The 22,997-nt window shown below is 49.9% G+C and overlaps 1 protein-coding gene across 1 annotated transcript in view; it reads right to left on the reverse strand.

The window, feature by feature from the left end:
* LOC139392978 (sporozoite surface protein 2-like) overlaps window positions 1-18,651 on the reverse strand; it is a 30,274-nt gene extending 11,623 nt beyond the window's left edge. Inside the window, exon 1 of the mRNA XM_071141286.1 lies at window positions 18,407-18,651. Coding sequence (XP_070997387.1) covers window positions 18,407-18,651 — 245 coding nt within the window. The remainder of the gene's footprint in view (window positions 1-18,406) is intronic.
* Between the last annotated feature and the right edge of the window lie 4,346 nt (window positions 18,652-22,997).

Here is a 22,997-nt window from a genome sequence, read left to right on the forward strand (position 1 = left end):
TTAGCACCATGTGGAATATCAACACTACAGTAGAGGTTAGGGGGGTTTAGCACCATGTGGAATATCAACACTACAGTAGAGGTTAGGGGGGCACCATGTGGAATATCAACACTACAGTAGAGGTTAGGGGGGTTTAGCACCATGTGGAATATCAACACTACAGTAGAGGTTAGGGGGGTTTAGCACCATGTGGAATATCAACACTACAGTAGAGGTTAGGGGGGTTTAGCACCATGTGGAATATCACCACTACAGTAGAGGTTATGGGGGTTTAGCACCATGTGGAATATCAACACTACAGTAGAGGTTAGGGGGGGTTTAGCACCATGAATATCATCACTACAGTAGAGGTTAGGGGGGTTTAGCACCATGTGGAATATCAACACTACAGTAGAGGTTAGGGGGGCACCATGTGGAATATCACCACTACAGTAGAGGTTAGGGGGGTTTAGCACCACATGGAATATCACCACTACAGTAGAGGTTAGGGGGCACCATGTGGAATATCACCACTACAGTAGAGGTTAGGGGGGTTTAGCACCATGTGGAATATCAACACTACAGTAGAGGTTAGGGGGGCACCATGTGGAATATCAACACTACAGTAGAAGTTAGGGGGGTTTAGCACCATGTGGAATATCAACACTACAGTAGAGGTTAGGGGGGTTTAGCACCATGTGGAATATCAACACTACAGTAGAGGTTAGGGGGGTTTAGCACCATGTGGAATATCAACACTACAGTAGAGGTTAGGGGGGCACCATGTGGAATATCAACACTACAGTAGAGGTTAGGGGGGCACCATGTGGAATATCAACACTACAGTAGAGGTTAGGGGGGTTTAGCACCATGTGGAATATCAACACTACAGTAGAGGTTAGGGGGGTTTAGCACCATGTGGAATATCAACACTACAGTAGAGGTTAGGGGGGTTTAGCACCATGTGGAATATCAACACTACAGTAGAGGTTAGGGGGGCACCATGTGGAATATCAACACTACAGTAGAAGTTAGGGGGGTTTAGCACCATGTGGAATATCAACACTACAGTAGAGGTTAGGGGGGTTTAGCACCATGTGGAATATCACCACTACAGTAGAGGTTAGGGGGGTTTAGCACCATGTGGAATATCAACACTACAGTAGAGGTTAGGGGGGTTTAGCACCATGTGGAATATCAACACTACAGTAGAGGTTAGGGGGGCACCATGTGGAATATCAACACTACAGTAGAAGTTAGGGGGGTTTAGCACCATGTGGAATATCAACACTACAGTAGAGGTTAGGGGGGTTTAGCACCATGTGGAATATCAACACTACAGTAGAGGTTAGGGGGGTTTAGCACCATGTGGAATATCAACACTACAGTAGAGGTTAGGGGGGTTTAGCACCATGTGGAATATCAACACTACAGTAGAGGTTAGGGGGGCACCATGTGGAATATCAACACTACAGTAGAGGTTAGGGGGGTTTAGCACCATGTGGAATATCAACACTACAGTAGAGGTTAGGGGGGTTTAGCACCATGTGGAATATCAACACTACAGTAGAGGTTAGGGGGGTTTAGCACCATGTGGAATATCACCACTACAGTAGAGGTTATGGGGGTTTAGCACCATGTGGAATATCAACACTACAGTAGAGGTTAGGGGGGGTTTAGCACCATGAATATCATCACTACAGTAGAGGTTAGGGGGGTTTAGCACCATGTGGAATATCAACACTACAGTAGAGGTTAGGGGGGCACCATGTGGAATATCACCACTACAGTAGAGGTTAGGGGGGTTTAGCACCACATGGAATATCACCACTACAGTAGAGGTTAGGGGGGCACCATGTGGAATATCAACACTACAGTAGAAGTTAGGGGGGTTTAGCACCATGTGGAATATCAACACTACAGTAGAGGTTAGGGGGGTTTAGCACCATGTGGAATATCAACACTACAGTAGAGGTTAGGGGGGTTTAGCACCATGTGGAATATCAACACTACAGTAGAGGTTAGGGGGGTTTAGCACCATGTGGAATATCAACACTACAGTAGAGGTTAGGGGGGCACCATGTGGAATATCAACACTACAGTAGAGGTTAGGGGGGTTTAGCACCATGTGGAATATCAACACTACAGTAGAGGTTAGGGGGGTTTAGCACCATGTGGAATATCAACACTACAGTAGAGGTTAGGGGGGTTTAGCACCATGTGGAATATCAACACTACAGTAGAGGTTAGGGGGGCACCATGTGGAATATCAACACAACAGTAGAAGTTAGGGGGGTTTAGCACCATGTGGAATATCAACACTACAGTAGAGGTTAGGGGGGTTTAGCACCATGTGGAATATCACCACTACAGTAGAGGTTAGGGGGGTTTAGCACCATGTGGAATATCAACACTACAGTAGAGGTTAGGGGGGTTTAGCACCATGTGGAATATCACCACTACAGTAGAGGTTAGGGGGGTTTAGCACCATGTGGAATATCACCACTACAGTAGAGGTTAGGGGGGTTTAGCACCATGTGGAATATCAACACTACAGTAGAGGTTAGGGGGGTTTAGCACCATGTGGAATATCAACACTACAGTAGAGGTTAGGGGGGCACCATGTGGAATATCAACACTACAGTAGAGGTTAGGGGGGGTTTAGCACCACGTGGAATATCACCACTACAGTAGAGGTTAGGGGGGCACCATGTGGAATGTCAACACTACAGTAGAGGTTAGGGGGGTTTAGCACCATGTGGAATATCAACACTACAATAGAGGTTAGGGGGGCACCATGTGGAATATCAACACTACAGTAGAGGTTAGGGGGGTTTAGCACCATGTGGAATATCAACACTACAGTAGAGGTTAGGGCTGTTTAGCACCATGTGGAATATCAACACTACAGTAGAGGTTAAGGAGGTTTAGCACCATGTGGAATATCAACACTACAGTAGAGGTTAGGGGGGTTTAGCACCATGTGGAATATCAACACTACAGTAGAGGTTAGGGGGGTTTAGCACCATGTGGAATATCACCACTACAGTAGAGGTTAGGGGGGTTTAGCACCAAGTGGAATATCAACACTACAGTAGAGGTTAGGGGGGTTTAGCACCATGTGGAATATCAACACTACAGTAGAGGTTAGGGGGTTTAGCACCATGTGGAATATCAACACTACAGTTGAGGTTAGGGTGAGCGAGGTGAGACGACAGCACATCACAATCATAGACCTGGAGATAGCGAGGTGAGACGACAGCACATCACCATCATTCACCTGGAGATAGCTAGGTGAGACGACAGCACATCACAATCATTCACCTGGAGATAGCTAGGTGAGAGACGACAGCACATCACAATCATTCACCTGGAGATAGCTAGGTGAGACGACAGCACATCACAATCATTCACCTGGAGATAGCTAGGTGAGACGACAGCACATCACAATCATAGACCTGGAGATAGCTAGGTGAGACGACAGCACATCACAATCATAGACCTGGAGATAGCGAGGTGAGACGACAGCACATCACCATCATTCACCTGGAGATAGTTAGGTGAGACGACAGCACATAACCATCATTCACCTGGAGATAGCTAGGTGAGACGACAGCACATCACAATCATTCACCTGGAGATAGCTAGGTGAGACGACAGCACATCACAATCATTCACCTGGAGATAGCTAGGTGAGACGACAGCACATCACATTCATTCATCTGGAGATAGCTAGGTGAGAGACGACAACACATCACAATCATTCACCTGGAGATAGCTAGGTGAGACGACAGCACATCACAATCATATCATGTACATTTTCCCTCCAACCCTGACCTCCTCCTGCCTCTCAACAGTACTCTGTATTCAGGTTAACTAGAGTTCAACCCTGACCTTCTACTGCCTCTCATCAGCAGAAAAATTAATCCATGCTTTTGTTACTTCTAGGTTAGACTACTGCAATGCTCTACTTTCTGGCTACCCGGATAAAGCACTAAATAAACTTCAGTTAGTGCTAAATACGGCTGCTAGAATCCTGACTAGAACCAAAACATCCAGTGCTAGCCTCTCTACACTGGCTTTCTGTTAAGGCAAGGGCTGATTTCAAGGTTTTACTGCCAACCTACAAAGCGTTACATGGGCTTGCTCCTACCTATCTCTCTGATTTGGTCCTGCCGTCCATACCTACACGTACGCTACGGTCACAAGATGCAGGCCTCCTAATTGTCCCTAGAATTTCTAAGCAAACAGCTGGAGGCAGGGCTTTCTCCTATAGAGCTCAATTTTTATGGAATGGTCTGCCTACCCATGTGAGAGACGCAGACTCAGTCTCAACCTTTAAGTCTTTCCTGAAGACTCATCTCTTCATTGGGTCATATGATTGAGTGTAGTCTGGCCCAGGAGTGTGAAGGTGAACGGAAAGGCTCTGGAGCAACGAACCGCCCTTGCTGTCTCTGCCTGGCCGGTTTCCCTCTTTCCACTGGGATTCTCTGCCTCTAACCCTATTACAGGGGCTGAGTCACTGGCTTACTGGTGCTCTTTCATGCCGTCCCTGGAGGGGTGTGTCACTTGAGTGGGTTGAGTCACTGACGTGATTGTCTCAGGATGGTAAGTTGGTGGTTGAAGATATCCCTCTAGTGGTGTGGGGGCTGTGGTTTGGCAAAGTGGGTGGGGTTATATCCCGCCTGTTTGGCCCTGTCCGGGGGTATCATCGGATGGGGCCACAGTGTCTCCGGACCCCTCCTGTCTCAGCCTCCAGTATTTATGATGCAGTAGTTCATGTGTTGGGGGGCTAGGGTCAGTTTGTTATATCTGGAGTACTTCTCCCATCTTATCCGGTGTCCTGTGTGAATTTAAGTGTGCTCTCTCTAATTCTCTCTCTCTCTCTCTCTCTCTCTCGGAGGAGGACCTGAGCCCTAGGACCATGCCTCAGGACTACCTGACATGATGACTCCTTGCTGTCCCCATTCCACCTGGCCATGCTGCTGCTCCAGTTTCAACTGTTCTGCCTGCGGCTATGGAACCCTGATCTGTTCACCGGACGTGCTACCTGTCCCAGACTTGCTGTTTTCAACTCTCTAGAGACAGCAGGAGCGGTAGAGATACTCTCAATGATCAGCTATGAAAATCCAACTGACATTTACTCCTGAGGTGCTGACTTGTTGCACCCTCAACAACTACTGTGATTATTATTATCTGACCCTGCTGGTCATCTATGAACATTTGAACATCTTGGCCATGTTCTGTTATAATCTCCACCTGGCACAGCCAGAAGAGGACTGGCCACCCCTCATAGCCTGGTTCCTCGCTACCCGGCACAGCCAGAAGAAGACTGGCCACCCCTCATAGCCTGGTACCTCGCTACCCGGCACAGCCAGAAGAAGACTGGCCACCCCTCATAGCCTGGTTCCTCTCTAGGTTTCTTCCTAGGTTTTGGCCTTTCTAGGGAGTTTTTCCTAGCCACCGTGCTTCTACACCTGCATTGCTTGCTGTTTGGGGTTTTAGGCTGGGTTTCTGTACAGCACTTTGAGATATCAGCTGATGTAAGAAGGGCTACATAAATACATTTGATCAGTTCAACCCTGACCTCCTCCTGCCTCTCAACAGTACTCTGTATTCAGGTTAACTAGGGTTCAACCCTGACCTCCTACTGCCTCTCATCAGTACTCTGTATTCAGGTTAACTAGGGTTCAACCCTGACCTCCTCTTGCCTCTCATCAGTACTCAGGTTAACCAGGGTTCAACCCTGACTTCCTCCTGCCTCTCATCAGTACTCTGTATTCAGGTTAACCAGGGTTCAACCCTGACCTCCTCCTGCCTCTCATCAGTACTCTGTATTCAGGTTAACTAGGGTTCAACCCTGACCTCCTCCTGTCTCTCATCAGTACTCTGTATTCAGGTTAACTAGGGTTCAACACTGACCCCCTCCTGTCTCTCATCTGTACTCTGTATTCAGGTTAACTAGGGTTCAACCCTGACCTCCTCCTGCCTCTCATCAGTACTCAGGTTAACCAGGGTTTAACCCTGACCTCCTCCTGCCTCTCATCAGTATTCAGGTTAACTAGGGTTCAACCCTGACCTCCTCCTGCCTCTCATCAGTACTCTGTATTCAGGTTAACTAGGGTTCAACCCTGACCTCCTCCTGCCTCTCATCAGTACTCTGTATTCAGGTTAACTAGGGTTCAACCCTGACCTCCTCCTGCCTCTTATCAGTATTCAGGTTAACTAGGGTTCAACCCTGACCTCCTCCTGCCTCTCATCAGTACTCTGTATTCAGGTTAACTAGGGATCAACCCTGACCTCCTACTGCCTCTCATCAGTACTCTGTAGTCAGGTTAACTAGGGATCAACCCTGACCTCCTACTGCCTCTCATCAGTACTCTGTATTCAGGTTAACTAGGGATCAACCCTGACCTCCTACTGCCTCTCATCAGTACTCTGTATTCAGGTTAACTAGGGATCAACCCTGACCTCCTACTGCCTCTCATCAGTACTCTGTATTCAGGTTAACTAGGGATCAACCCTGACCTCCTACTGCCTCTCATCAGTACTCTGTATTCAGGTTAACTAGGGATCAACCCTGACCTCCTACTGCCTCTCATCAGTACTCTGTATTCAGGTTAACTAGGGTTTAATAATGTTTGCATCTGGTTTAAGGTGAATGAAAATTGTTCCCAGGTTGGAAGCCAAAGGCAAAGCTGCACGCAAACATTCATTGAAAATAATAATAATAAATAATAATAATAAATAACAATCATAAATAATAATAATAATAATAATAATAATAATAATAATAAATAATGCATAAATGTGAATGTCGAGACGTGAGACTCACCTCACCTTTAATTCACACAGCATTATGGGGATTCACCTCAGCAAAACGATCGCTGACTGGGCAGGTTTAATTCACACAGCATTATGGGGATTCACCTCAGCAAAACGATCGCTGACTGGGCAGGTTTAATTCACACAGCATTATGGGGATTCACCTCAGCAAAACGATCGCTGACTGGGCAGGTTTAATTCACACAGCATTATGGGGCTTTTTGGTGCAACCAGAGAGGGTGGTGCGGCCCATCATACAACCTTAACCTCCCCCACTCCAGGGGCTGTCAGCACCAGTCACGGGAGAAAACACGAGTCTGTATCCCAAATTACGTTCTATTCCCTACAGTGCAGTACTTTGACCAGAGCCCTATGGGACATGCTCAAAAGAACCCCACAAAATAAGGAGTAGGTTACCATTTGGGATACAGAGAGATAAGGAGTAGGTTACCATTTGGGATACAGAGAGATAAGGAGTAGGTTACCATTTGGGATACAGAGAGATAAGGAGTAGGTTACCATTTGGGATACAGAGAGATAAGGAGTAGGTTACCATTTGGGATACAGAGAGAGATAAGGAGTAGGTTACCATTTGGGATACAGAGAGAGATAAGGAGTAGGTTACTATTTGGGATACAGAGAGAGATAAGGAGTAGGTTACCATTTGGGATACAGACAGAGATAAGGAGTAGGTTACCATTTGGGATACAGACAGAGATAAGGAGTAGGTTACCATTTGGGATACAGACAGAGATAAGGAGTAGGTTACTATTTGGGATACAGAGAGATAAGGAGTAGGTTACCATTTGGGATACAGAGAGATAAGGAGTAGGTTACCATTTGGGATACAGAGAGAGATAAGGAGTAGGTTACTATTGGGGATACAGAGAGAGATAAGGAGTAGGTTACCATTTGGGATACAGAGAGATAAGGAGTAGGTTACCATTTGGGATACAGAGAGAGATAAGGAGTAGGTTACCATTTGGGATACAGACAGAGATAAGGAGTAGGTTACCATTTGGGATACAGACAGAGATAAGGAGTAGGTTACCATTTGGGATACAGAGAGAGATAAGGAGTAGGTTACCATTTGGGATACAGAGAGAGAAAAGGAGTAGGTTACTATTGGGGATACAGACAGAGATAAGGAGTAGGTTACCATTTGGGATACAGACAGAGATAAGGAGTAGGTTACTATTTGGGATACAGCCAGAGATAAGGAGTAGGTTACTATTTGGGATACAGAGAGAGATAAGGAGTAGGTTACTATTGGGGATACAGAGAGAGATAAGGAGTAGGTTACTATTTGGGATACAGACAGAGATAAGGAGTAGGTTACCATTTGGGATACAGACAGAGATAAGGAGTAGGTTACCATTTGGGATACAGACAGAGATAAGGAGTAGGTTACCATTTGGGATACAGAGAGATAAGGAGTAGGTTACCATTTGGGATACAGAGAGAGATAAGGAGTAGGTTACCATTGGGGATACAGACAGAGATAAGGAGTAGGTTACTATTTGGGATACAGAGAGATAAGGAGTAGGTTACCATTTGGGATACAGACAGAGATAAGGAGTAGGTTACCATTGGGGATACAGAGAGAGATAAGGAGTAGGTTACCATTTGGGATACAGACAGAGATAAGGAGTAGGTTACCATTGGGGATACAGAGAGAGATAAGGAGTAGGTTACCATTTGGGATACAGAGAGAGATAAGGAGTAGGTTACCATTTGGGATACAGACAGAGATAAGGAGTAGGTTACCATTTGGGATACAGAGAGATAAGGAGTAGGTTACCATTTGGGATACAGAGAGATAAGGAGTAGGTTACCATTTGGGATACAGAGAGAGATAAGGAGTAGGTTACCATTTGGGATACAGAGAGAGATAAGGAGTAGGTTACCATTTGGGATACAGAGAGATAAGGAGTAGGTTACTATTTGGGATACAGAGAGAGAAAGAGTTGAGGAACAGCTTCCCCCTCTCCCTGGACATGTCTGTGGAGAGGAAGGGAAAGGTAACTCCTTCAGGGCTACATTATACCCCTGGTACCCCTCTCCCTGGACATGTCTGTGGGAGACGAAGGGAAAGGTAACTCCTTCAGGGCTACATTATACCCCTGGTACCCCTCTCCCTGGACATGTCTGTGGGAGAGGAAGGGAAAGGTAACTCCTTCAGGGCTACATTATACCCCTGGTACCCCTCTCCCTGGACATGTCTGTGGAGAGGAAGGGAAAGGTAACTCCTTCAGGGCTACATTATACCCCTGGTACCCCTCTCCCTGGACATGTCTGTGGAGAGGAAGGGAAAGGTAACTCCTTCAGGGCTACATTATACCCCTGGTACCCCTCTCCCTGGACATGTCTGTGGAGAGGAAGGGAAAGGTAACTCCTTCAGGGCTACATTATACCCCTGGTACCCCTCTCCCTGGACATGTCTGTGGAGAGGAAGGGAAAGGTAACTCCTTCAGGGCTACATTATACCCATGGTACCCCTCCCTGGACATGTCTGTGGAGAGGAAGGGAAAGGTAACTCCCGCAGGGCTACATTATACCCCTGGTACCCCTCTCCCTGGACATGTCTGTGGGAGAGGAAGGGAAAGGTAACTCCTTCAGGGCTACATTATACCCCTGGTACCCCTCTCCCTGGACATGTCTGTGGGAGAGGAAGGGAAAGGTAACTCCTTCAGGGCTACATTATACCCCTGGTACCCCTCTCCCTGAACATGTCTGTGGGAGAGGAAGGGAAAGGTAACTCCTTCAGGGCTACATTATACCCCTGGTACCCCTCTCCCTGGACATGTCTGTGGAGAGGAAGGGAAAGGTAACTCCTTCAGGGCTACATTATACCCCTGGTACCCCTCTCCCTGGACATGTCTGTGGAGAGGAAGGGAAAGGTAACTCCTTCAGGGCTACATTATACCCCTGGTACCCCTCTCCCTGGACATGTCTGTGGGAGAGGAAGGGAAAGGTAACTCCTTCAGGGCTACATTATACCCCTGGTACCCCTCTCCCTGGACATGTCTGTGGAGATGAAGGGAAAGGTAACTCCTTCAGGGCTACATTATACCCCTGGTACCCCTCTCCCTGGACATGTCTGTGGAGAGGAAGGGAAAGGTAACTCCTTCAGGGCTACATTATACCCGTGGTACCCCTCTCCCTGGACATGTCTGTGGGAGAGGAAGGGAAAGGTAACTCCTTCAGGGCTACATTATACCCCTGGTACCCCTCCCTGGACTTGTCTGTGGAGAGGAAGGGAAAGGTAACTCCTTCAGGGCTGCATTATACTCCTGGTACCCCTCTCCCTGGACATGTCTGTGGAGAGGAAGGGAAAGGTAACTCCTTCAGGGCTACATTATACCCCTGGTACCCCTCCCTGGACATGTCTGTGGGAGAGGAAGGGAAAGGTAACTCCTTCAGGGCTACATTATACCCCTGGTACCCCTCTCCCTGGACATGTCTGTGGAGAGGAAGGGAAAGGTAACTCCTTCAGGGCTACATTATACCCCTGGTACCCCTCTCCCTGGACATGTCTGTGGGAGAGGAAGGGAAAGGTAACTCCTTCAGGGCTACATTATACCCCTGGTACCCCTCTCCCTGGACATGTCTGTGGAGAGGAAGGGAAAGGTAACTCCTTCAGGGCTACATTATACCCCTGGTACCCCTCCCTGGACATGTCTGTGGGAGAGGAAGGGAAAGGTAACTCCTTCAGGGCTACATTATACCCCTGGTACCCCTCTCCCTGGACATGTCTGTGGAGAGGAAGGGAAAGGTAACTCCTTCAGGGCTACATTATACCCCTGGTACCCCTCTCCCTGGACATGTCTGTGGGAGAGGAAGGGAAAGGTAACTCCTTCAGGGCTACATTATACCCCTGGTACCCCTCTCCCTGGACATGTCTGTGGAGAGGAAGGGAAAGGTAACTCCTTCAGGGCTACATTATACCCCTGGTACCCCTCTCCCTGGACATGTCTGTGGGAGAGGAAGGGAAAGGTAACTCCTTCAGGGCTACATTATACCCCTGGTACCCCTCTCCCTGGACATGTCTGTGGGAGAGGAAGGGAAAGGTAACTCCTTCAGGGCTACATTATACCCATGGTACCCCTCTCCCTGGACATGTCTGTGGGAGAGGAAGGGAAAGGTAACTCCTTCAGGGCTACATTATACCCCTGGTACCCCTCCCTGGACATGTCTGTGGAGAGGAAGGGAAAGGTAACTCCTTCAGGGCTACATTATACCCCTGGTACCCCTCTCCCTGGACATGTCTGTGGAGAGGAAGGGAAAGGTAACTCCTTCAGGGCTACATTATACCCCTGGTACCCCTCTCCCTGGACATGTCTGTGGAGAGGAAGGGAAAGGTAACTCCTTCAGGGCTACATTATACCCCTGGTACCCCTCTCCCTGGACATGTCTGTGGAGAGGAAGGGAAAGGTAACTCCTTCAGGGCTACATTATACCCCTGGTACCCCTCTCCCTGGACATGTCTGTGGAGAGGAAGGGAAAGGTAACTCCTTCAGGGCTACATTATACCCCTGGTACCCCTCTCCCTGGACATGTCTGTGGAGAGGAAGGGAAAGGTAACTCCTTCAGGGCTACATTATACCCCTGGTACCCCTCTCCCTGGACATGTCTGTGGGAGAGGAAGGGAAAGGTAACTCCTTCAGGGCTACATTATACCCCTGGTACCCCTCTCCCTGGACATGTCTGTGGGAGAGGAAGGGAAAGGTAACTCCTTCAGGGCTACATTATACCCCTGGTACCCCTCTCCCTGAACATGTCTGTGGGAGAGGAAGGGAAAGGTAACTCCTTCAGGGCTACATTATACCCCTGGTACCCCTCTCCCTGGACATGTCTGTGGAGAGGAAGGGAAAGGTAACTCCTTCAGGGCTACATTATACCCCTGGTACCCCTCTCCCTGGACATGTCTGTGGAGAGGAAGGGAAAGGTAACTCCTTCAGGGCTACATTATACCCCTGGTACCCCTCTCCCTGGACATGTCTGTGGGAGAGGAAGGGAAAGGTAACTCCTTCAGGGCTACATTATACCCCTGGTACCCCTCTCCCTGGACATGTCTGTGGAGATGAAGGGAAAGGTAACTCCTTCAGGGCTACATTATACCCCTGGTACCCCTCTCCCTGGACATGTCTGTGGAGAGGAAGGGAAAGGTAACTCCTTCAGGGCTACATTATACCCGTGGTACCCCTCTCCCTGGACATGTCTGTGGGAGAGGAAGGGAAAGGTAACTCCTTCAGGGCTACATTATACCCCTGGTACCCCTCCCTGGACTTGTCTGTGGAGAGGAAGGGAAAGGTAACTCCTTCAGGGCTGCATTATACTCCTGGTACCCCTCTCCCTGGACATGTCTGTGGAGAGGAAGGGAAAGGTAACTCCTTCAGGGCTACATTATACCCCTGGTACCCCTCCCTGGACATGTCTGTGGGAGAGGAAGGGAAAGGTAACTCCTTCAGGGCTACATTATACCCCTGGTACCCCTCTCCCTGGACATGTCTGTGGAGAGGAAGGGAAAGGTAACTCCTTCAGGGCTACATTATACCCCTGGTACCCCTCTCCCTGGACATGTCTGTGGGAGAGGAAGGGAAAGGTAACTCCTTCAGGGCTACATTATACCCCTGGTACCCCTCTCCCTGGACATGTCTGTGGAGAGGAAGGGAAAGGTAACTCCTTCAGGGCTACATTATACCCCTGGTACCCCTCCCTGGACATGTCTGTGGGAGAGGAAGGGAAAGGTAACTCCTTCAGGGCTACATTATACCCCTGGTACCCCTCTCCCTGGACATGTCTGTGGAGAGGAAGGGAAAGGTAACTCCTTCAGGGCTACATTATACCCCTGGTACCCCTCTCCCTGGACATGTCTGTGGGAGAGGAAGGGAAAGGTAACTCCTTCAGGGCTACATTATACCCCTGGTACCCCTCTCCCTGGACATGTCTGTGGAGAGGAAGGGAAAGGTAACTCCTTCAGGGCTACATTATACCCCTGGTACCCCTCTCCCTGGACATGTCTGTGGGAGAGGAAGGGAAAGGTAACTCCTTCAGGGCTACATTATACCCCTGGTACCCCTCTCCCTGGACATGTCTGTGGGAGAGGAAGGGAAAGGTAACTCCTTCAGGGCTGCATTATACCCATGGTACCCCTCTCCCTGGACATGTCTGTGGGAGAGGAAGGGAAAGGTAACTCCTTCAGGGCTACATTATACCCCTGGTACCCCTCCCTGGACATGTCTGTGGAGAGGAAGGGAAAGGTAACTCCTTCAGGGCTACATTATACCCCTGGTACCCCTCTCCCTGGACATGTCTGTGGAGAGGAAGGGAAAGGTAACTCCTTCAGGGCTACATTATACCCCTGGTACCCCTCTCCCTGGACATGTCTGTGGAGAGGAAGGGAAAGGTAACTCCTTCAGGGCTACATTATACCCCTGGTACCCCTCTCCCTGGACATGTCTGTGGAGAGGAAGGGAAAGGTAACTCCTTCAGGGCTACATTATACCCCTGGTACCCCTCTCCCTGGACATGTCTGTGGGAGAGGAAGGGAAAGGTAACTCCTTCAGGGCTACATTATACCCCTGGTACCCCTCTCCCTGGACATGTCTGTCGAGAGGAAGGGAAAGGTCACTCCTTCAGGGCTACATTATACCCCTGGTACCCCTCTCCCTGGACATGTCTGTGGGAGAGGAAGGGAAAGGTAACTCCTTCAGGGCTACATTATACCCCTGGTACCCCTCTCCCTGGACATGTCTGTGGGAGAGGAAGGGAAAGGTAACTCCTTCAGGGCTGCATTATACCCATGGTACCCCTCTCCCTGGACATGTCTGTGGAGAGGAAGGGAAAGGTAACTCCTTCAGGGCTACATTATACCCCTGGTACCCCTCTCCCTGGACATGTCTGTGGGAGAGGAAGGGAAAGGTAACTCCTTCAGGGCTGTATTATACCCCTGGTACCCCTCCCTGGACATGTCTGTGGAGAGGAAGGGAAAGGTAACCCCTTCAGGGCTTTATTATACCCCTGGTACCCCTCCCTGGACATGTCTGTGGGAGAGGAAGGGAAAGGTAACTCCTTCAGGGCTACATTATACCCCTGGTACCCCTCTCCCTGGACATGTCTGTGGGAGAGGAAGGGAAAGGTAACTCCTTCAGGGCTACATTATACCCCTGGTACCCCTCTCCCTGGACATGTCTGTGGAGAGGAAGGGAAAGGTAACTCCTTCAGGGCTACATTATACCCCTGGTACCCCTCTCCCTGGACATGTCTGTTGAGAGGAAGGGAAAGGTAACTCCTTCAGGGCTGCATTATACCCCTGGTACCCCTCTCCCTGGAGATGTCTGTGGAGAGGAAGGGAAAGGTAACTCCTTCAGGGCTACATTATACCCCTGGTACCCCTCCCTGGACATGTCTGTGGAGAGGAAGGGAAAGGTAACTCCTTCAGGGCTACATTATACCCCTGGTACCCCTCTCCCTGGACATGTCTGTGGAGAGGAAGGGAAAGGTAACTCCTTCAGGGCTACATTATACCCCTGGTACCCCTCTCCCTGGACATGTCTGTGGGAGAGGAAGGGAAAGGTAACTCCTTCAGGGCTACATTATACCCCTGGTACCCCTCCCTGGACATGTCTGTGGGAGAGGAAGGGAAAGGTAACTCCTTCAGGGATACATTATACCCCTGGTACCCCTCTCCCTGGACATGTCTGTGGGAGAGGAAGGGAAAGGTAACTCCTTCAGGGCTACATTATACCCCTGGTACCCCTCTCCCTGGACATGTCTGTGGGAGAGGAAGGGAAAGGTAACTCCTTCAGGGCTACATTATACCCCTGGTACCCCTCCCTGGACATGTCTGTGGAGAGGAAGGGAAAGGTAACTCCTTCAGGGCTACATTATACCCCTGGTACCCCTCCCTGGACATGTCTGTGGGAGAGGAAGGGAAAGGTAACTCCCGCAGGGCTACATTATACCCCTGGTACCCTTCTCTGAATGGAGCCTACTATTCCTCTTAATAAGAGAGAGAGACAGTTTGACTTTTAGAAACCTTTATTGAGCTCAAACAAACAAGGACATGGTTAAACATCAATTAAAAACACAACACCAAACCTTCCTCCACAGTAACTAAACACAACAACACATCCTCCTCCACAGGAACTAAACACAAGCCCACATCCTCCTCCACAGTAACTAAACACAACACCAAACCTTCCTCCACAGGAACTAAACACAACACCAAACCTTCCTCCACAGGAACTAAACACAACACCACATCCTCCTCCACAGGAACTAAACGCTACACCAAACCTTCCTCCACAGGAACTAAACACAACACCACATCCTCCTCCACAGGAACTAAACACAACACCACATCCTCCTCCACAGGAACTAAACACAACACCACATCCTCCTCCACAGGAACTAAACACAACACCAAACCTTCCTCCACAGTGACTTAACACAACACCACATCCTCCTCCACAGGAACTAAACGCTACACCAAACCTTCCTCCACAGGAACTAAACACAACACCACATCCTCCTCCACAGGAAATAAACAGAACACCACATCCTCCTCCACAAGAACTAAACACAACACCACAACCTCCTCCACAGGAACTAAACACAACACCACACCCTCCTCCACAGTAAGTCAACACCACATCCTCCTCCACAGTAACTCAACACAACACCACATCCTCCTCCACAGGAACTAAACACAACACCACATCCTCCTCCACAGGAACTAAACACAACACCACAACCTCCTCCACAGTAACACAACACAACACCACATCCTCCTCCACAGGAACTAAACACAACACCACATCCTCCTCCACAGGAACTAAACACAACACCACAACCTCCTCCACAGTAACTCAACACAACACCACACCCTCCTCCACAGTAACTCAACACAACACCACATCCTCCTCCACAGTAACTAAACACAACACAACATTCTCCTCCACAGGAACTAAACACAACACCACATCCTCCTCCACAGGAACTAAACACAACACCACATCCTCCTCCACAGGAACTAAACACAACAGCACAACCTCCTCCACAGTAACTCAACACAACACCACATCCTCCACAGGAACTAAACACAACACCACATCCTCCTCCACAGGAACTAAACACAACACCACATCCTCCTCCACAGGAACTAAACACAACACCACATCCTCCACAGGAACTAAACACAACACCACATCCTCCTCCACAGGAACTAAACACAACACCACATCCTCCTCCACAGTAACTCAACACAACACCACATCTTCCTCCACAGTAACTCAACACAACACCACATCCTCCTCCACAGGAACTAAACACCACACCACATCCTCCTCCACAGGAACTAAACACAACACCACATCCTCCACCACAGGAACTAAACACAACACCACAAACTCCTCCACAGTAACTTAACACAACACCACATCCTGCACAGGAACTAAACACAACACCACATCCTCCTCCACAGGAACTAAACACAACACCACAACCTTCTCCACAGTAACTCAACACAACACCACATCCTCCACAGGAACTAAACACAACACCACATCCTCCTCCACAGGAACTAAACACAACACCACATCCTCCTCCACAGGAACTAAACACAACACCAAACCTTCCTCCACAGGAACTAAACACAACACCACATCCAGCTCCACAGGAACTAAACACAACACCACAACCTCCTCCACAGTAACTCAACACAACACCACATCCTGCACAGGAACTAAACACAACACCACATCCTCCTCCACAGGAACTAAACACAACACCACATCCTCCTCCACAGGAACTCAGCACGACACCACATATTGCTCCACTGGAACTCAACACAACACCACATCCTCCTCCACAGGAACTAAAAACAACACCACATCCTCCTCCACAGGAACTAAACACAACACCACATCCTCCTCCACAGGAACTAAACACAACACCACATCCTGCTCCACAGGAACTAAACACAACACCACATCCTCCACAGGAACTAAACACAACACCACATCCTCCTCCACAGGAACTCAACACAACACCACATCCTCCTCCACAGGAACTAAACACAACACCACATCCTGTTCCACAGAAACTAAACACAACACCACATCCTCCTCCACAGGAACTAAACACAACACCACATCCTCCTCCACAGTAACTAAACACAACACCACATCCTCCTCCACAGGAACTAAACACAACACCACATCCTCCTCCACAGTAACTCAACACAACACCACATCCTCCTCCACAGGAACTAAACACAACACCACATCCTCCTCCACAGGAACTAAACACCACATCCTCCTCCACAGGAACTCAACACAACACCACATCCTCCTCCACAGGAACTCAACACAACACCACACCCTCCCCCACAGGAACTAAACATAACAGCCTCTGAATACCCCATTTGGTCATAAACAGATCAATGTTGATTAACCAGTTTGTAATCGTCAAACTCCACCCTCATTCTCGCTGCCAACATCCCCTCAAGAATTCCCAGCACATCCACAGACCCCTGTCTACGAAGACTGTTCTTTCATGTCTTCCAAATTGCTAATTTAGCTGCCCCCCGACACAACGTCAAGTTAGAGAACTATACCCCTTTAACTACACCTGGACTTCGGCCCCAATATCAACAGCTGGGAAGAGGAAATCTCTCCCAGAGCTGAGAACCAACTAGTGATCAGGCCCACCAATCCCCACCAACCTGGGACACTGTAAGAACAGATGTGCCATAGTTTCAGACTCAGCACAGAATGGACACCCCTCCCCAACAGTAGGGTCCAGGTGTACCAGATGCAGAATGGACACCCCTCCCCAACAGGAGGCCCCAGGTGTAGGAGATGCATGTTGGACACCCATCCCCAACAGTAGGATCCAGGTGTACCAGATACAGAATGGACACCCCTCTCCAACAAGAGGATCCAGGTGTAGCAGATGCAGAATGGACACCCCTCCCAACAGGAGGATCCAGGTGTATCAGATGCAGAATGGACACCCCTCCCCAACAGGAGGATCCTGGTGTACCAGATGCAGAATGGACACCCCTCCCCAACAGGAGGATCCAGGTGTATCAGATGCTGAATGGACACCACTCCCCAACAGTAGGATCCAGGTGTACCAGATGCAAAATGGACACCCCTCCCCAACAGTAGGATCCAGGTGTACCAGATGCAGAATGGACACCCCTCCCCAACAGGAGGATCCAGGTGTACCAGATGCATATTGGACACCCCCTCCCCAACAGGAGGATCCAGGTGTATCAGATGCTGAATGGACACCACTCCCCAACAGTAGGATCCAGGTGTACCAGATGCAAAATGGACACCCCTCCCCAACAGTAGGATCCAGGTGTATCAGATGCAGAATGGACACCCCTCCCCAACAGGAGGATCCAGGTGTACCAGATGCATATTGGACACCCCCTCCCCAACAGTAGGATCCAGTTGTACCAGATGCATATTGGTGGCTATAGCTCCATGTATTATCCTCCATTGGAGGTCAGCTGTCCTCTCATCAATAGGCAGTTGGTATGAAGACCACCAAAAGCCTTTTGGAGAGGCACCTGGACCAAACAAACCTGCCCACCTCGTCGATTTGACCCCTTCCAGGGAAGAGGCACGGGACATTTACACATATTATGTACATGGCCTTCTTCCCCACCTCCTTGAACTCCCCCACCTCCTTGAACTCCCCCACCTCCTTGAACTCCCCCACCTCCTTGAACTCCCCCAGCTCCTTGAACTCCCCCACCTCCTTGAACTCCCCCAGTTCCGGGGTATGGAAGGAAAGCAGCATCCTCACGTCCTCCTCTAATGCCCCCATCGCAGCACTAACATTCAACACATCATCCAGACCCTCTGTCTCCTCTAATGCCCCCTCCCACCACAGCACTAATATTCAACACATCATCCAGACCCTCCGTCTCCTCTAATGCCCCCCCCCCCCACCACAGCACTAACATTCAACACATCATCCAGACCCTCCGTCTCCTCTAATGCCCCCTCCCACCACAGCACTAATATTCAACACATCATCTAGACCCTCCGTCTCCTCTAATGCCCCCTCCCACCACAGCACTAATATTCAACACATCATCCAGACCCTCCGTCTCCTCTAATGCCCCCTCCCACCACAGCACTAACATTCAACACATCATCCAGACCCTCCGTCTCCTCTAATGCCCCCTCCCACCACAGCACTAACATTCAACACATCATCCAGACCCTCCGTCTCCTCTAATGCCCCCTCCCACCACAGCACTAACATTCAACACATCATCCAGACCCTCCGTCTCCTCTAATTCCCCCACCACAGCACTAACATTCAACACATCATCCAGACCCTCCGTCTCCTCTAATACCCCCACCACAGCACTAACATTCAACACATCATCCAGACCCTCCGTCCTCCTCTAATGCCCCCTCCCACCACAGCACTAACATTCAACACATCATCCAGACCCTCCGTCCTCCTCTAATGCCCCCCACCACAGCACTAACATTCAACACATCATCCAGACCCTCCGTCTCCTCTAATTCCCCCACCACAGCACTAACATTCAACACATCATCCAGACCCTCCGTCCTCCTCTAATGCCCCCCACCACAGCACTAACATTCAACACATCATCCAGACCCTCCATCTCCTCTAATTCCCCCACCACAGCACTAACATTCAACACATCATCCAGACCCTCCGTCCTCCTCTAATGCCCCCCCCCCCACCACAGCACTAACATTCAACACATCATCCAGACCCTCCGTCCTCTTCTAATGCCCCCACCACAGCACTAACATTCAACACATCATCCAGACCCTCCGTCCACTGATCAGAGTTGGAAGTATGAGTCACATACTGCAGATGAAGTATTGGCAAGGAAGTGCAGACCTCCGCTATGACCTTTCTCACTAGGCGAGATGGTCGGTTCCCCGCTCCTTCTTCCAGCTCCTCCAACAATCTGCTCTCGCTCCACGTCAGATGACCCAGCTTGGCACACCCCACACCTAACAGGCATGAACGTAGGCTGGCTGAACCCAGAGCACGGGATTGGATGGCAGTGTTATAAAAAAAAAGCTCTTCAAAAAGCCACATCTCTGGTGGAGTACCGGCCTTACGGGACATGTTGAAAACTCTCCAAGCCTGTATAACAGACTTACAGAATGGAGACAGGCCAGACAAATCACCCTCCTCTAGCTTTAAGATGAAACTCTCCAAGCCTGTATAACAGACTTACAGAATGGAGACAGGCCAGACACATCACCCTCCTCTAGCTTTAAGATGAAACTCTCCAAGCCTGTATAACAGACTTACAGAATAGAGACAGGTAAGACAAATCACCCTCCTCTATAGCTTTAAGATGCTTGTCTCTCCTCACCAATGTATAGGCTGTATTGGCCCAGCTAGAACCATCACTGTACAACAGTCTCTGGGCTGCTAGAACCATCACTGTACAACAGTCCTTAGGCAGCTAGAACCATCACAGTACAACAGTCTCTGGGCTGCTAGAACCGTCACAGTACAACAGTGTCTGGGCTGCTAGAACCATCACAGTATAACAGTCTCTGGGCTGCTAGAACCATCACAGTACAACCGTCTCTGGGCTGCTAGAACCATCACAGTACAACAGTCTCTGGGCTGCTAGAACCATCACAGTACAACAGTCTCTGGGCTGCTTGATGCTGGAAAGCCATGATCCTAGAATAAATGTCCACTAGGCCTTTCCCACCTTTGTGCAGTGGCAGGTACAGAGCTGCAGCTTTAATCCAATGTTGTCCAGACAAGAAGGAATTGACAAGGGTCCTCTGAAGCTCTTGTATCAGTTGGCTGTAAAATCACTAGTCTGTGCTACACTATAGAGGCGGCTAGGTTACCGGCTACCAGCACCCTTCCCCTATGAGACAGCTGGGGTAGCACCCATTTCCCCCTAGACAGTCTGACACACACTTTCCCCACTACACCCTCCCAGTTATTTTATTGAATGACATCATCCCATCTCTGCCCCACTGAATCCCCTCTGGTAACCGTGGAGCAGACCCCATCGGAATTCCCCCTGGTAACCGTGGAGTAGAAACTATCTGAATACCCCCTGGTAAACGTGGAGCGGACCCTAACTGAATACTCCCTGGTAAACGTGGAGCGGACCCTATCTGAATCCCCCCTGGTAAACGTGGAGTGGACCCTATCTGAATCCCCCCTGGTAACCGTGGAGCGGACCCTATCTGATGCTGACCTGGTAACCGTGGAGCGGACACTATCTGATGCTGAACTGGTAACCGTGGAGTGGACCCTATCTGAATCCCCCCTGGTAACCGTGGAGTGGACCCTATCTGATGCTGACCTGGTAACCGTGGAGTGGACCCTATCTGAATCCACCCTGGTAACCGTGGAGTGGACCCTATCTGAATCCACCCTGGTAACCGTGGAGTGGACCCTATCTGAATCCCCCCTGGTAACCGTGGAGCTGACCCTCTCTGATGCTGACCTGGTAACCGTGGAGCGGACCCTATCTGATGCTGACCTGGTAACCGTGGAGTGGACCCTCTCTGATGCTGACCTGGTAACCGTGGAGTGGACCCTATCTGATGCTGACCTGGTAACTGTGGAGTGGACCCTATCTGATGCTGACCTGGTAACCGTGGAGCGGACACTATCTGATGCTGACCTGGTAACCGTGGAGTGGACCCTATCTGATGCTGACCTGGTAACCGTGGAGTGGACCCTATCTGATGCTGACCTGGTAACCGTGGAGTGGACCCTCTCTGATGCTGACCTGGTAACCCTGGAGTGGACCCTATCTGATGCTGACCTGGTAACCGTGGAGTGGACCCTATCTGATGTTGACCTGGTAACCGTGGAGTGGACCCTATCTGATGCTGACCTGGTAACTGTGGAGTGGACCCTATCTGATGCTGACCTGGTAACCGTGGAGTGGACCCTATCTGATGCTGACCTGGTAACCGTGGAGTGGACCCTATCTGATGCTGACCTGGTAACCATGGAGTGGACCCTATCTGATGCTGACCTGGTAACCGTGGAGTGGACCCTATCTGATGCTGACCTGGTAACCGTGGAGCGGACCCTATCTGATGTTGACCTGGTAACAGTGGAGTGGACCCTATCTGATGCTGACCTGGTAACCGTGGAGCGGACACTATCTGATGCTGACCTGGTAACCGTGGAGTGGACCCTATCTGATGCTGACCTGGTAACCGTGGAGTGGACCCTATCTGATGCTGACCTGGTAACCGTGGAGTGGACCCTATCTGAAACCCCCCTGGTAACCGTGGAGTGGACCCTATCTGATGCTGACCTGGTAACCGTGGAGTGGACCCTATCTGATGTTGACCTGGTAACAGTGGAGTGGACCCTATCTGATGCTGACCTGGTAACCGTGGAGTGGACCCTATCTGATGCTGACCTGGTAACCGTGGAGTGGACCCTATCTGATGCTGACCTGGTAACCGTGGAGCGGACACTATCTGATGCTGACCTGGTAACCGTGGAGTGGACCCTATCTGATGCTGACCTGGTAACCGTGGAGTGGACCCTATCTGATGCTGACCTGGTAACCGTGGAGTGGACCCTATCTGAAACCCCCCTGGTAACCGTGGAGTGGACCCTATCTGATGCTGACCTGGTAACCGTGGAGTGGACCCTATCTGATGCTGACCTGGTAACCGTGGAGTGGACCCTATCTGATGCTGACCTGGTAACTGTGGAGTGGACCCTATCTGATGCTGACCTGGTAACCGTGGAGCGGACACTATCTGATGCTGACCTGGTAACCGTGGAGTGGACCCTATCTGATGCTGACCTGGTAACCGTGGAGTGGACCCTATCTGATGCTGACCTGGTAACCGTGGAGTGGACCCTATCTGAAACCCCCCTGGTAACCGTGGAGTGGACCCTATCTGATGCTGACCTGGTAACCGTGGAGTGGACCCTATCTGAAACCCCCCTGGTAACCGTGGAGTGGACCCTATCTGATGTTGACCTGGTAACCGTGGAGTGGACCCTATCTGATGCTGACCTGGTAACAGTGGAGTGGACCCTATCTGATGCTGACCTGGTAACCGTGGAGTGGACCCTATCTGATGCTGACCTGCCTACAGGAGGCCCCTTCATACACCTTTAGAGCGTTTGAGAACCGTAACATCCTCAACCCCTGT

The sequence above is a fragment of the Oncorhynchus clarkii genome, chromosome 33, assembly GCF_045791955.1.
Source record: "Oncorhynchus clarkii lewisi isolate Uvic-CL-2024 chromosome 33, UVic_Ocla_1.0, whole genome shotgun sequence".
Taxonomy (NCBI): Eukaryota; Metazoa; Chordata; class Actinopteri; order Salmoniformes; family Salmonidae; genus Oncorhynchus; species Oncorhynchus clarkii.